The sequence below is a fragment of the Erinaceus europaeus genome, chromosome 16 (assembly GCF_950295315.1).
Source record: "Erinaceus europaeus chromosome 16, mEriEur2.1, whole genome shotgun sequence".
Lineage (NCBI taxonomy): Eukaryota > Metazoa > Chordata > Mammalia > Eulipotyphla > Erinaceidae > Erinaceus > Erinaceus europaeus.
Genome location: NC_080177.1, coordinates 10,483,409 through 10,499,786, shown reverse-complemented (window position 1 = coordinate 10,499,786; position 16,378 = coordinate 10,483,409). Strand labels below are relative to the sequence as shown.

General features: G+C 41.3%; 1 protein-coding gene across 1 annotated transcript in view; it reads right to left on the bottom strand.

Annotated features, from left to right (window-relative positions):
- ALDH1A2 (aldehyde dehydrogenase 1 family member A2) overlaps nt 1-16,378 on the bottom strand; it is a 96,630-nt gene that overhangs the window by 43,643 nt on the left and 36,609 nt on the right. Inside the window, 3 exon segments of the mRNA XM_060174454.1 lie at nt 4,738-4,867; nt 8,544-8,684; nt 8,836-8,940. Coding sequence (XP_060030437.1) covers nt 4,738-4,867; nt 8,544-8,684; nt 8,836-8,940 — 376 coding nt within the window.

Sequence of the window (16,378 nt, the reverse complement as noted above, 5' to 3'; positions counted from 1 at the left end):
AAGAATCAACTGTACGTTCACCTCAACACCTTCAGAGGGTGCATTTTCTCTACCGGGTTGGGGTTGACTGCCCTCTCTCTCTCTTCCTCACCCTGTCTTACTCATGCTTGTCTGCTTAAGAAGGCTCACAAGGAAGCAGACAGACAGAGCCTGGGTTATAATCTCAGGCCTGCCACTGACAAGCCAAGTGACATTGTCTAAGACGTGATGGGCAACCTTTCCAACTCTTTTATCACTTGCAAAATAGACACAGAACCTTCTCAAAACCAACATGGTTACCTGCTGGGGAAAGCTTCATGAGTGCTGAAGAAGTGCTGCAGGTGTCTCTCTTTCCCTCTCTCTCTATCTCCCCTAGCTGTCTATATCCAGTAATAAATAATAAATTAATTAAAAATGAAAAAAAAAAAACACAACCATCCTGCTTCTTGGGACCACACACAGAATCCCAGAGATCACATATGTGAAAAGCCTTTTTTACACTCTCACATGTTATACAAACCTAAGCTGTGCTATTATTCCCTTCTGTGACAACTTTGGTATGAAATGAGGGTGTTTCTCTGGGAGGCATCTATAATACAACAAAGACTGCATGGTTCCAAGCTAACAGCTTTCTTGTCATCCAGACTGAGAAAGGTCAAGAATTAATGCAGAGACAAAACTGAGCTGATGGGAGTCAGACAGTAGCACAGTGGGCTAAGCGCAGGTGGCACCAAGCGCAAAGACCGGCATAAGGATCCTGGTTCGAGCCCGGTTCGAGCTTCACAGGTGGTGAAGCAGGTGTGCAGGTGTCTGTCTTTCTCTTCCCCTCTCTGTCTTCCCCTTCTCACTCCATTTCTCTCTGTCCTATCCAACAACAATGACATCAAGAACAATATTAACTACAACAATAAAACAACAAGGGCAACAAAAGGGAAAACAAATATTTTATAAACCTGAGCTGATATTACATTAGGAAGCTACAAAATAAATAAACACAAATAAATTAGCCAAATGCATTTAAGGATAAATAAACTAATGACTTACCCTTTCCCTCAACCCCCTCCCCACCCCAGGGACTCCTGCTTTAGTCCAGTCAGACTCACTAAACTATGACTAGCCAAAGTGATCGTGGGCTCAATTGTCTGCGGTCTACAGGCAAGCCTAAACATCTCCACAGCTAGAGCAGACACGAAAGCTTCCAGGTTCACATTCACTTCCTCTTTCCCTCAATGGCTTGAGGCAAGAGCTTTTACCCACCAAATCCTGAAGCTCCCAGGAGCTCTGCTCAAAGTCCTGTTCCCCACAGAGGCCCTCACCCTGGGAGGCCTGCAGATGTACTTAAAAAACTAGAACCCATGGCAGGTAAGGACCTAATTAAGGGATGGGAGTGGTGTGTAAACACCTATCACAAGAGAGATGAAAAACCACACCCATATGTCAATAATGGTTCTGTAAACTATTTTCTCCCATCCAGCAATGATTTGGAGAAGCAAGAGGTGGGGGGGTAGGGTTACGTCAAGAAAAAATGACTTTACATCTTTTTTTTTTTTTCTTTCATAGGTTTAGTGCTAACTCATGAATAAAACTGTGAGAAACTGCTGAAAAGAAACCTTTTTGTAGTCCAGAAGGTGGCGCAATGGATAAAGCACTGGACTCTCAAGCATGAGGTCTTGAGTTCAATCCCTGGCAGCACACGTAACAGAGTGATGTCTGGTTCTTTCTCTCTCTCCTATCTTTCTCATCAATCAATAAATAAAATCTTTTTTTTTTTTAAAAAAGAAACCTCTTAAAATTATTGGGGAAATTAAATTTTGGAAATTATTTTAATTATTCATTAAATTAATTTTTATAATTAAATTAATTAATTTTTGGAAATTATTTTAATTAATTATTTTGGAAATTAAATTAATGGTTTATATTCAACAGTAAATACAGTTGTTGGTACATGTGTAACATTTCTCAGTTTTCTGCCAAACACTCTCACCCCCTACCTAGGTCCTCCTCCCCCATCGTCATGCACCAGGACCTGAACCCCACCCCCACCCCACCCCAAGTCCTTTACTTTGGTACAATACAGCAATCCCAGTCTACATTCTGCTTTACATTTCCCCTTCTGTTTTTATTTCTCAACTTCTGTGTGTGAGTGGAATCATCCCATATTCATCCTTCTCTTTCTGGCTTATCTCACTTAGCATGATTCCTTCAAGCTCCATCCAAGATGAGGTGAAGGTGAACTCATTTTTAATAGCTGAGTACTATTCCATTGTGTATATATACCACCAGTTTCTCATCTACTCATCTGTTGTTGGACACTTAGTAGGTTGCTTCCAGGTTTTGGCTATTACATATTGTGCTACTGTGGATCTCACCAATGTTTCCTACAACATCAACTCTCCAGAGCCCACTAAGGAGGGATAGAAATATGCTGGGGGTGTGGATTGACTTGCTAATGCCTTTGTCCAGCAAAGAAGCAATTACAGAAGCCAGAAATCCCACCTTCTGCACCTCAAAAAGAACTGGTTCATATTTCCAGAGGGGTAAATGTTAGTGGAAGATGACCAGAGGGCTCTGAATCCCAGTTCCATCAGGACCCAGAGAGAGGAGAGGGAAAAAAAGGAAGGACATTTGGAAGCAGTAATAGAGGCAGGTGTGATTTAGAAAGAAAAAGAAGGCAGGAAAATAGAAACAAATGGGCATAGATATATATAAATATAGACAGATAGTTATAGAAATAACAGCCAATTCATATCTGTGACTTTGGGAGAACTACCGCAGTTTTCAGTGGAGGGAGCGGGGGCAGTGTGGGATTATACCCCTGTTATCTCATAATTTTGTAGATCAATATTAAGTCACTAATAAAATTTTTTTAAAAAATCCCATCACAAATCAAAAATAAAATATCAGGGAGTCGGGCTGTAGTGCAGCGGGCTAAGCACAGGTGGCGCAAAGCACAAAGACCGGCATAAGGATCCCGGTTCAAACCCCGACTCCCCACCTGCAGGGGAGTCGTTTCACAGGCAGTGAAGCAGGTCTGCAGGTGTCTATCTTTCTCTCCTTCTCTCTGTCTTCCCCACCCTCTCTCCATTTCTCTCTGTCCTATCCAACAACAACAACAACAACAATAATAACTACAACAATAAAACAACAAGGGCAACAAAAGGGGAAAAATAAATAAAATAAATATAAAAAAATTAAAAATAAAAATAATAAAATATCACTATAAAAATTGTGTTGCTCTCCAGAGTCCCAGGTTCAATCCCCTGCACCACCAGAAGCCAGAGCTGAGCAGTGCTGTAGTAAAATAAATAAATAAATAAACAAAAAAATAAATAAAATTTTGTTGCCATGAACATAGGTATACACAGATCTTTTTGGAGGGATGTGTTTGGTTCCTCAGGATATATTCCCAGGAGCAGAACTGCAGGGTCACAGGGTAGGTCTGTTTCTATGAGGGCCCCTAGTAAGTGTTTCTCACTTCTCAGCCACTGTCCTCAGGCTCTCAGGGCATCAGAAGACAGTGAGATTCAGGGATGGACTCTTCCAGTGTCCGATAAAGTCACAGAAGGCCAGCCAACATGAGCAGATACACCTCTGTCTAGTCACCATCTTCTCTCCCAGGAAAGAAAGAGAAAACAGAGCTACGGATATGGTGGGGGAAATTCCCGTGCACTCCTTGCTGCTTCACCTTATTCCTAGGACAGCTGGAAATATACTCAAATGCACGGCGCACACTTGTTGTTTCAATAGAGACGTAGCACACTGGGTGGGAGGTAAGTGGGGCAAGAAAAAAAAAAGACCTAAGCTTTCTATCTTGCTAAATTACTTTTATGCAGTGAAAATATGCAACCCAGCAAAGCTGACGCGGGTCTACTGTTGATAAAGGTTTTTATTCTCAGTGATATATAAACATGTATTTATTCAGTTATATTGTGAATATAAATTCATTGTTTTTAAATTTTTATGTATTTATATTTAAAAGATTTATTCACATTTATTTTATGTTTTAAATATACATAAAATAAATAAATGAATAAATGAATAAAAAGGAGAGCCAAGGTGTCCCTTGTGCGTACACGATACCAAGGATTGAGCTTGAGACTTGAATGTTTTATCCACTGCATCACCTCCTGGTTTACAGGAGACTGTAAACAAACAAACAAACAAAAAATCCACAATCTCACCACTAAATGACAACTGTTGATGTTTTTGAGTATTTCCTCTTACAAGGGTCTTTTTTTTTTTTTCATGTTTTAGTGGAGCCAAATCTTAATTACCTCAGAATTCTCCCACCCACCACCTTTTTGTCTGACTGAGGTGCTGATGTAAGTAATTTGACCATGGGGGCCAGGTGGTGGCACACCTGGTTGAATGCACATGTTACAAGTGCAAAGATTCGGGTTTGAGCCCCTGGGACCCCACCTGCAGGAGGAAAGTTTTACGAGTACTGAAGCAGTATTGCAGGTGTCTCTGTCTCTCTCCATCTGTATCATCCCCATCCTTCTCAATTTATGGCTGTCTCTATTCAATAAATAAACAAAGATACTAACAAAATTTTTGAAAAAAAATAATAATTTGACCCTGTACTTACATGTGGGTGAACTACCCAGAAATGAGGACACTGTCAGAACTAGCGTCATAACATGTCATGTTGTCCTTCAGTCCCAGATGCCCTAGCTGTGCTCATGTCTGTATTCTGAGTGTTCACACTCTGGGAATGAAAACGTGTTTACCTGTCTGGCGTTCTCAAAGGCCACCTACCTACTGGAATGGTCATCCCGTGGATTTTGTCAGCCCAGCCAGCATGATACCGAAGGGTTTTGATGACCCCTTGCAAGTCCACATAGAAAGCTTGCAGGAATGGCTTGCCACCATTGAGCGATTCCATGGTCTGTAGGAAAAGAAATGGAGAAAGTGTTCCAGTGACGCACTAAAGAATTTCTGGAATGAAAGGAGAAGAAAGGAAAGGAGAAGAAGAAAGAACAGAAGGAGGGGAAGGGGACAGGGGGAGGAGGAGGAGAAGGAAAAGAAAGAAAAGAAGAAGGAGAAGTGAAGGAGGAGAAGAGGGAAGATGAGAAGAAGGGGAGAGGGAAGAGGGAGTCAGGCAGCGGAAGGACAGAGAAAGGAGAACGGGAATGGGGAGGGGGCGGAGAAGGGAAAAGCAAGAAAGAAAATGCTGTTAAACATCTGGTTGTCTCTGACATCCCAAAGAAAAAGAGGCTGTGTTCTACCACAGAATTTAGTGTCTAGTTCAAACCACAGCACATGTGGGTGTGGGTACTCTTGTATCTGTGTGTTCCCAGTAACCACGATGATTCCAATACACAAACACAACCTGTCTTCCAACTTAGAGTGAAGCCACATTCACATGTCACACCAGCTTCTGACGTATTAACAACTGGGGCTGTGTGAAGAGTTTGGGAAGCCTGCACCAGTAATCTGAGTCTGTGCAGAGCAGAGGGTACACAGGCACTTAGGCAAATGATGAGAATATAAAACGTTCTTCACAGCTGCCAAGACCCCCACTGAGAAACGAAATATCCACTAGTGCACAGCAAGTTTATTTATTGCCCCCAAATAAACAAGATCTCCTCCAGGGAAGCTCAGACTTTAACAACTCTAGGGCTGGCCTTTGGTCAATGTTTATGGGAGCGACCATTATCTATTTAAAGGAAGAGTCTAGTTCATTTAATAACAATGCAGATCTTAAACAGTTTTAGGTTACAGATGTTATTATTTAAAAGACATGCTCCTAAACTGGTTAAGTCTGTAACAGAAAGAATTACAAATGGACAGACTGAAATGAGAGAAGTAATTTGACTTGAGAAATATTAAATGATGTTACAAGTGTAACAAAGAAAATATTCTAGAAACATATGTTTGTAATCACATGCCCTTCTCTGTAAGGACAATTTATAACATATACAGGTATGAAAATTATTTGAGTGTGGTGAAGATAAAAAGAAAGTATTCCCCATTCAGCGATGTGAGCAGGCAACAACAGTGCAGTGTATCTACTCCCCGTGTTCATTAAAAATACCACACGACTCATTACCGTTTACTTAACTTTTCTCTCTCTTCTAATTTTTTGTATTATATTCATTTATTTATTGGATAGAGATAGCCAGAAATCAAGAGGGTCATAGAAAGGGAGAGAGACAGAGAGACACCTGCAGCCCTGCTTCACCACTCACAAAGCTTTCCCCCCTGCAGGTGGAGACTGGGGGCTCAAACCTGGGTCCTTGTGCATCGTAACGTGTGCTTAACCAGATGCGCCATCACCCAGCCCCCAGTTCACCTTTTCAAAACCAAATTAAGTTATTTCTCAGTACTTGTATGAATATATATGCTATCAAATGAGCACTGCATTTCCATGTGGCTAACCAAGCCCCAAGAAATGCAGTGTGGAGTGGAGTAGAGTAGAGTTCATAACCAGTACTGGGGTGGCCAAGTGGACCCCATAAGCTGTGGACACCTCACAGTCAAGTTCCCTGAGAGCTGCTAGCTTGGGCTTATTTTCAATTATGTTTACTGGGATACAGCAGCAGCTTCAGTTTTCTGGCCAGGTGCTCCCCTATATTCCAGAAAATTCTTCTTAAGAAAACTCACTCCTCCATCAGTCTGGAGTGTTCAAAGCAAAAAATCTCAGTTCGAGTGGGAAAGGGGACTTGACCACAGTGAGGCATGCCAGAAAAGAATGGCATTTCTAAAATTTACTTTTTATTCATTTAATTTATTTATTTTAAATAGAGACAGAGAAGGCTGAGGGGCAGAGGGTAAAAAAGAGACCACAGCACTGAAGTTTGCTTCAATGCCATGGTGGCGGGGCTTGAACCTGAGTCACGTACATGGCTATCCAAGTGAGCTATTTCTGTGGCATGGGTGGTTCAGTGGTAGAATTCTCGCCTGCCAAGTGAGCTATTTCTCAGGTCCTCACTTGATTTTATGACCCAAAAGAGAACTGCCTGAATGAACCATATCAGCACCAGGCACATACTATCAATATAATACTGAACATATTAAACAGATGTTCTCTCTTATGTGTATACATATATGCACACTATATTTGACTCAGTTTAGAAGGCACTTATTACTGTCTCCATGACTCCACTTACCATTTATGTGCCAGGAACTGTACTACGATTAAAAATTGATGATAAGACAGTAGTGTATCTGGTAGAGCACAGATGTTGTCATAAGCAAGGAGCCAGGTTCAAGCTCCCAGTCCCCACCTATGAGGAAGGGGCTTCACAAGTGATGAAGCAGTGTTGTAGGTGTCTCTCTCTCTCCTCTATATCTCGATTCCCTCTCAGTTCCTCTAACTCTGTTTAAAAGGAAATAAAAAAGGGGGGAGGTCTGCAGGAGGGGTGGGAAAAAAAAGACTGATAATAATGAAAGAAGAAAAATAATTTTTTTTTTAAATCTCCGAAGAAATCTTAGTCTAGTGAAGAAACCAGCAGGCAGCCAGCACTCTGCAAGGTGTGCTCAAAAATCCAGCTTTGCACAACACCAGCAGGTCAGCCTGTGCAGTGTGGAGGCTCAGGTGAACTCGAGACACGATGTGTGGGGCTTCTCAGCCTCCGGAATCGGAAGGAGCTGCTTCCCCATCACACCCCAACTGCACAGTCTGCAGAGGCATGCGTGGGAACATTCTCTGGGCCTAACTGTCCAGAAGGTGTTTTTACAGACAAATGAAAGGCAGGCAGAGCCAGAGCTGCAAGCCACCTTCTTGAAGGATCTGTTTAGCTTCCGTGCCATGAACAGACATGAAGAGAAAAGCTAAGACCCTGAGAAAGAGCAGAGAGGTCCCTGCTCTTGGCCAGCTCAGTTGGGATGTTTTCCCATGCAGAGGAGAGAGGCTTCCTGCCTGAGAGGCCCCACCCAAGCATGCATGCCCTCCCTGTCCATCAGCTGAGCACTCAAGGGTCACCCAAGAGAAGAGCCTGAGTGTGGAGAATGGACAGTTCCAAATGGCCACAGTTTTAAGAAGGTGTGTGCAACCTAGTGTTTGGCTTTTAGAGACAGCAGCAAATGAGGAAGTGATTGTTTTAGTCAAGGAAAGTCACTGTCTCCAGTCCCCTTCCTGTGGGTTCTAGAAAGTGACAGGAGAGCCAACAGAGAAGTGTAGGGAAGATTCATGCCCTGCCCTCCACTTCTGGAAGATTCTCTTCAGTCATGAGGACTTTATCTTCAGGGAAGTAAAAAATAACTAGTCCTTTCTGATGGTCATGAGAATCATTTGGTGTTGGCTTGTTGCAAAAGCATGTTGACTCTTAACTCTTTGTTTTTATCTTGTTGTGTTTGAGGAAGATGGGGATGATGGGCGAAATGAGTGGATGGGAGGCTGGGGTCCTCACCAGTCATGGGAAGTTGTGGTTTTGTTTTGCCAGATGCAGTGAGAACACACCTTCACAACTAGTCCTCTGTCTGGTCTCCAAATTGAAACAAGTCTCTCAGTCATGTTCCCCGGCGTCACTTTCACATCTTGTTACAGAGGCTGAGGAATCTCAGTTCTAGTGGAACAGTACATGGGTGGTAAACACTAAACGTTTCCTTAGGCTACTTACCGCAAGAATGGCCCTGTCTCGTTCCACCAAGTCCGCCAGCTTGTCCAGCAGACGTCCTCTTTCTGAAGCATCCATCCTTCTCCATACAGAGCCGAGAGAGAAAGCCAGGCGGGCTGCCTGTACAGCTTTGTCTATATCTGCCTGTAAGAGAGGAAGAGGCACCGCTGGAGAGAGAGAAAGCATGCCCAATCAAAGAGCTTTCACCAAAAAAAGGTTACGGCCTGTGAAGAGCAGGGCTCAGTGTTCTGCTGCTTGTGGGAAGTTGTCGGACCCCTGTGGATGGTGCACATACCTTGTCTGCTTCCTGAACTTCACACACCTGCTCTCCGGTGGCTGGATTGTAGACAGGGAACACTCTCCCACTCTCTGAGTTCTGCCACTCGTTGTTGATAAAAATCTAAGGGAACAGACAAGAGGACAGGACTGGTGGTGTTCTGTCATACTATTTGTTCTGCACACTTGTAGGTTTATAGCTAACGTCTAGAATCTGAAACGTTGTCAGAGACCCTTCCTTATACACTCTACAGTCCAGTCTCAACCCTTGTGCAGAAATTCCTTGCTAATTTTTTTTTCTTCAAGTTCTTCCAGAGCTGAGAGGGAATCCTTATTCTTAGGAAACCAGTCAGCCAGTGAGAGTCAAATGAGGATGGAACAACAGTGTGTCATGCTAACCATTCACTAAAAGTGAGAAAGCACTGACTGCCCATTCAAGCTCTGGTCAAAATTCCTAAGTGTTCAAACATGGATCCTGGGCCAGGAGATCGCTCACCTGGTACAGTATGTGTCTTAAGATGTGCAAGGCCTAGGGTTTGAGCCTGACACTAGGTGGGAGCACCATATAGACGGTTCTGAGGCAGCTCCATGAATAGCAGAGTACTAAGTGCTACGGTGTCTCCTCTGTCTCTTAATACTACACCTATTTTTTGTTGTTGTTCTGATACCAGGGATATCACTGGGGCTCGGTGCCTGCACTATGAATCCACCGCTCTTGGCAGCCATTTTTTTCTTTCTATTTTTATTTAACAGCACAGGGATAAATTATTGATGGGAGGGAGGGAAGGAGGGAGGAAGGGAGGGAGGGGGAGAGAGAGAGAGGGAGAGACAGAGACAGAGACATTTGCAGGCCTGCTTTACTGCTCATGAAGTGTCCTCCTTGCAGGTGGGGAGCAGGGGCTCAAACCTGGGTCCCTTATGCATGGTAATATGTGTGCTTAATGGGATGTGCCACTGCCTGGCCCCCTATTACAGTTAGCTTTTAGAGTAAAGTTTCACTGTGACTATGTGTATGTCCATTCATCACACCATCAGTGAGCCCTCTCTCCTTATTCCTCCTGCCTCCTGCCCTTCCATTTCCCCTCTCCATTCTGGTATACACCATCTTTTTCACAGAGTTTAGAAGTAATTTTTGTTATATTTTACCAGTATGTTTGCTTTGGTTGTTTACATTCTACACAGGAAAGAAACCATCTGGCAACTGTCTTTCACTTTCTGTTTTTTTTTTTTTTTCCATTGTTCACTGAGTTCTACCCATGCAATAACAAAAGGCAGGGTCATTTTTTTTAATTTTTAAAATTATCTTTATTTATTGGAATAGAGACCATCAGAAATTGATGGGGAAGGGGTAGATAGATAGAGAGGGAGAGAGACAGAGAGACACCTGCAGCCCTGCTTCACCATTCGTGAAGCTTCCTCCTTGCCCCTTGCTGGTGCGGACTGGCGGCTGGAACCTAGGTCCTTATGCTCTGTAACATGTGCTCAACCAGATGTGCCATCACCTGGCCCCAAGTCAGGGTCTTCTCAACAGCCAAGTAGTACTCCATCATATGCCACCCACAGCTTTGTTATCCAGTCCCAGGGCACTTAGATTGTTTCTGTGGCTTTTGTTGTTGTTAAGAATGTTGCAATCGAGGGGTCAGGCAGTAGCGCAGTAGGTTAAGCGCAGGTGCCACAAAACGCAATGACTAGCGGAAGGATCCAAGTTTGAGCCCCCGGCTCCCCACCGGCAGGAGGGTAGCTTCATAGGCAGTGAAGCAGGTCTGCAGGTGTCTGTCTTTCTCCCCCTCCTCTCTCCATTCCACTCTGTTCTATCCAACAACAAGGACATCAGTGGCAACAATGACAATAATGACCACAACAAGGGCAGCAAAATGGAAAAAAAGTGGCCTCCAGGAGCAGTGGATTCATAGTGCAGGCACCAACCCCCAAGCAATAACTCTGGAGGGGAAAAAATGCTGTTATGAACACAAGTATACAAAGATCTTTTTTGAATTAGTGTTATCGTAGTCAATGGATAAACTATTTAGGAATGACATTGCTGGATCATGCAGTATTTCAATTTACAGGTTTGGGGGCTTCCACATACCATTTTCTGTAGATACTGCACCATTTTACATTCCCACCGTCATGTAACAGAGTGTCTTTTACACTGTAACCTAGCCAGCACTTACTGTCCCCAGGAGTTTTGTTGCAGACCTTCACACAGTGACATCTGAAAAGTCTGCAGCAGCAACTTTTCCAGCCCATGAGAGAGCAGGTACCTTCACACTACTTGAAGATATCACCATGAGCAATAGCAACTTCTGGACAAAGAAGTTCTTCTCCAGCCCAAGCCCGCCGGAGGAAGTTTATTTCCAGGTTGGAGCAGGAGAGAGCTCCACGAATATCAAGGACATGCTCAAAAAACAAATGGGGACTTAACAAAAGGACACACAGAGGGACTCCCCAAGGCCAGTGCTGCGATCATGTAAGCAACAAAACAGATAATGACGGGGAGGGACCCTCACCAGAAGGATAAATAAGCCCTTAAGTATCCAAGTGGATCAAATGCTTAACTGAGTAAGTGAATGAATTAGGGGTAAGACCTCTTCTTCGGAGAACTCCAACTAACAGATGTGAAGGAATGATGGGATTATGCAATCACCATTAAAAAAAAACAAAACCCTACAGTTTGCTGCAGGCAAAAATGCTCAGTGGATGGTTAAATTATCAGGCAAAAGTATAATGAAAAACTGAATGTTTGTGTCATCTCAAAGTTTCTTCCCTCAAGACATTTATTAATTGCAAGAGGAGCAACAATAACTTCATAACGGAGGAACTTGGCAGGCAGCACCTTAATCAAGCAATCAGAGCAGCACCAGTAACAGGACAAATTGGTATCACGTGTTCTTGGATATTCCACAGAGGACATATGGTCACTTCCATGCTATTCTTACTTAACCTAAGTACAAACATGAAGAATATTGCGAAAATCCAAATTAAAGCCCATGCTACAAAGTAAGTGGCTTACACTTTGCAGTTTTAAGTGCCAAGGTTACCAATGAAAAAAGACTAGAAGTCAGTTCCAAAACAGAGGAACAATTATGCATAAAACTGAATGCATTTGCAATGGGGTGGTTGTACACACAGTCCAGTTGACTGTACACAGTGCCATCCATGCACAAGGACTCAGGTTCAAGGCCCCAGTCCCCACCTGCAGAGGGACAAATTTCCTGAGTGGTGAAGCAGTAAGGCAGGTGTCTCTTTCTCTCCCCGCCCCCAATTTCCTTCTGTCCTATCAAATAAAAACAAAAAATATAGTGCTCCACACACAAGAGAAAAAAGGTATCATGCTACTATGGATTACTCTTGGACCAGAAAACAAATGTATATTGGAACTACTGGTGGGGTTTGAGTAAGAGCTTTAGATAACATTGTATCAGTCCTAGTTTCCTAACTGTGCTCTGATTATATGTGTAAGCCCTTGGGGTAAGGGAGAGGGGAGAATCTGGATGGATGGTATGAGTTCTCTGCACTCTTTCTCCAAATCTGAAATTATTTCAAAATAAAATAAATTAAAAGTTAAGTGTCACTCATTGATGCCTTGATATTGTAATGGCCCCCAAAAGTATTAAAGAAAGAATTGGAATCCAGCAGTTTTTTCATAAAAATTATCTTTTTAAAATTGTATCATCTTTATTTATTGGGTACAGACAGCCAGAAATTGTGAGGGGAGAGGGTCATAAAAATGGAGAGAGAGAGACCTGCAGCACTGCCTTACCACTCACAAAGCTTTCCCCCTGCAGGTGGGGACCGGGAGCTTGAATGTTTTAACACGTGTTCTCAACCAGGTACACCACCACCTGGTCCCGTAAAAGTTATTTTTAAATGTGAGCTTATGGAACATAAATTTAACTAAAGCCCTGTCTTTAAAGACAGCCCCAGTGCTACCAAAATCATGAATTTTAGATCTACTATCATTTCAATTGAAATATTTAATGTCACTATAAGATATCAGAAAACTCTACACTATTGCATTTTGCTGCATTTCAGAATAGGTAAAGACACTATTTACCTACAGCTCACTGAAAGTAGAAAAGATTCTGACTCTTACCAGATTTACAGTCTTCATGTGTCAGATATATAAGCACTAACTTACAGGATTATAGAATTCTATGATGCTCCAGCCACAAGCAAGAGAAAAAGGTAGCTCATGAAAGAAGGTCCTTATCTGGTCTGGCCTCTAAGAGGACAGGACAGATTAGCTCATAAACTTTTCTTTTCATGATGGCGGAGAACTGCTTATAGAAGTTTTATGAGTTGTTAGTGTTAAGGGACAAAAGGGATGTGGTAGGCACGTGATTCCTGTTAATTGGAATGGAATGTCTGCTGACAGAGAGCATGAATCATTGCTTTACACCTTTCCTGAAAAGATTAGAAACACATTACCTCTCATATCAACACAAAGCCAGAAACACACAGAAGGGTGCATATGTTTGGGCAAGAAGATTCTGTTTTCCTATACTGTATTTGATATATACAAGAGAATGCATATAACAACACAAGCACCCTTATTATTCATTTATTAATTCTTGGAGGTTTTATCTGTGCCTTGCCTTAGTGGATTGAATACTAGATCCAGGCTACTCCATGTATTTATGATATTAGTCTTGTGAAGAACACCATTCAGATCATCTTGATCCTTATGAATGCGTTAATCTATTTGTCTCATTAGTAACTGAGAAAGCTATGCTGAAATATCCCACCTGTACATTTCTCAATATATCCCTTATTTTCTATTCTTGTTAGTTTAATTTTAGGTTGATTTTACTATAATAATAAATGGCATGTAGTAGTCTTTGGTCAAACAGAACCATATTATTAAGAGAACCTCTTTGCTACTAATAAAACTTTGTGTCTTAAAGTCCATTTTTTGGTCTTAATATTATTAAAGTCACTTCAACTTTTCTTTAGTGTTTTCCTGTTATGTTTTTCCCCATCCTTTTACTCTTTCCTGTCTTTATTATTTTTGTGTCTCTCTAAATAATATATGGCTAGACTTTATTCAATATGAAAGTCTCTGAGTTTTAACTAAAAAATTTAATACATTAGTACTTATTGTGATTCTATTTTCTGTTCTACTATATATTGTGTTATTTTGACATAATGCTTTCTGTCTTTTTTTCCTCCCTGCTTTCTCTTGTCATGTCCTTTTTCTTTTCCCCATTGGTTAATGTTTATGTTATTGTGTATTTTCCAGTTCAATTTATCCCTTTTATTGGTCTGGAGGTTGTTATCTTCATTATTTCTTTTATTTATTTCTTTTATTTTATTTATAAAAAGGAAACACTGACAATTCCATAGGATAAGAGGGGTACACACCACCAGAACTCCATATTCCATCCCCTCCCCTGATAGCTTTCCTATTCTTTAGCCCTCTGGGAGCATGGAACCAAGGTCACTGTGGGATGCAGAAGGTGGAAGGTCTGGCTTCTGTAATCGCTTCCCCGCTGAACATGGGCATTGACAGGTCAATCCATACTCCCAGCCTGCCTCTCTCTTTCCCTAGTGGGGTGGGGTTCTGGGGAATTGGAGCTCCAGGAAACATTGCTGGTATTGTCTGTCCAGAGAAGTCTGTTTGGCATCATGCTAGCATCTGGAAGCTGGTGGCTCAAAAGAGTGTTAACATATAAAGCCAAACAAATTGTTGACTAATCATGAACCTAAAGGCTAGAGTAGTGCAGATGAAGAGTTGGTGGGGGGGGTCTCTGTTTTGTAGATAGCTCGTAGGCATATTTTAGTTATATTCCAAAGGGCCTGTGGCTATACTAGTTTTTTTTTCTTTTTTATCCCCTGAGCCTGAAATCTGATATGCAGTTGGATCCAAGTTATTGTCTGGGGAGATGATGTCATGGCTGGAAAAAGGACCAGAAAGCTGGATCAGGGAAGAGAGTAGCTCCCTAATATGAGAAAGCTGTATAGATATTGTTGATTATAAACTTCATCAAATGTTCCTACTCATAACCACAGAATGTGAGCTCAGATCTACAGGGATGCAAAGGTCACATAGGCTCTTAAAGTAAATATGGGTCCCAGATCACATCATATCTTTATTATTTCTATTATTATTTGTGATATTTTATCATGCATACTTAACAAATTCAAACCTAATGTTAATCTTAACACCATGATTACAGTTATAAGGGTTTTTATAACACTAATAATCCCTATTCTCCAGTAGTTTCTTTGTCAGAAAATTATATTACAGAAAATATTTATTTTACTTGTGACAATTTAATACATTTGACTCTTAAGATTCCTTAGAACTTCATTTAAATTCACTTTATCTTCCCAAATTTATTGGAGATAAAGTTTCCATCCTGAGCATATTTGTTATACAAATAGAGACATACACAATTTTAGAAAGAAAATTACTTTTTCAAAATAAGTTGAGGCTCCTCCTCCAGTAACTTCTGTCTTGCAAGAGTGTTTGTAAGAAGTCTGCTACAAGTCTCTGATTACCATTTCTATTGATGACTTGTTTTGGTGTCTGGTTTCTTTCCATATTTTTTGTCTTTGTCTATATTTTCATCATCACATGTCTATAATTTTTTTCTATGTACCTTAATTTTTAATATTAAGTGTCTACTTTATGCTTATAAGCCAAAGTTTTGTCTTTAAACTCCGGATTATTCTGAACTATCATTTACTTGACAGGTTAATGCAGTGATGGCATTTCCATAGTTTACATTAGACTCTACTCTTCTGCATAGTTCTATAGCTCTTGAAAAATGTGTGATGTCACATATCCACATGACAGTATAATGCAGGATAACTGACTGCCCTGAAACACCATCAGCTCTTTCACTCTCCCCTTAGATCACCCACAAACACTGATCTTTTCATTCGCCATAACTCTGTCCTTTACACAATGCCGTATAGCTTGATTCAATTAGGAGGCAGATGCCCAGACTGGTTTCTTTTACTTAGGAATTTGCATTTAAGGTTCTTCTATGGTTTTCTGTTTGGTTAGTTTTCCATGCTTTGCTTTTTTTTTTTTTTTTTTTTTTTTTTTAATAATGGTGAAGAATATCCTTTTACATAGATAGCCTGCAATCTGTTTACCCACTTCCTCTTTTATTTTTTTCCAAATAATTTTCCACTCACACTTTAAAGGACATCTTAGTTGCTTCCAGTGTTAGGTAACTGTGAATAAAGTTACTGTTAATTGTTGAGCAAATTTTTGTGTGGACACGAATTTCCAACTCGTTTGGGCAAATGGCTAGGAGAGACAGAAGAGCACACAGTTCTGTAAGAAATCATCAAATGGGGGCCAGGTGGTGGCACACCTGGTTGAGTGTACATGTTACAATGTACAAGGGCCCAGGTTCGAGCCCCCAGACCCCACTTGCAGAGGGGAAGCTTCACAAGTGATGAGGCAGGGCTGCAGGTGTCTCTCTGTCTCTCTCTTTCTCTATTACCCCCTTCCCTCTCAATTTCTGGCTGTTTCTATCTAATAAATAAATATAATAAAAAATTTTTAAAATAAGAAATCTTAAAAAAATAATAATCTTGGATTT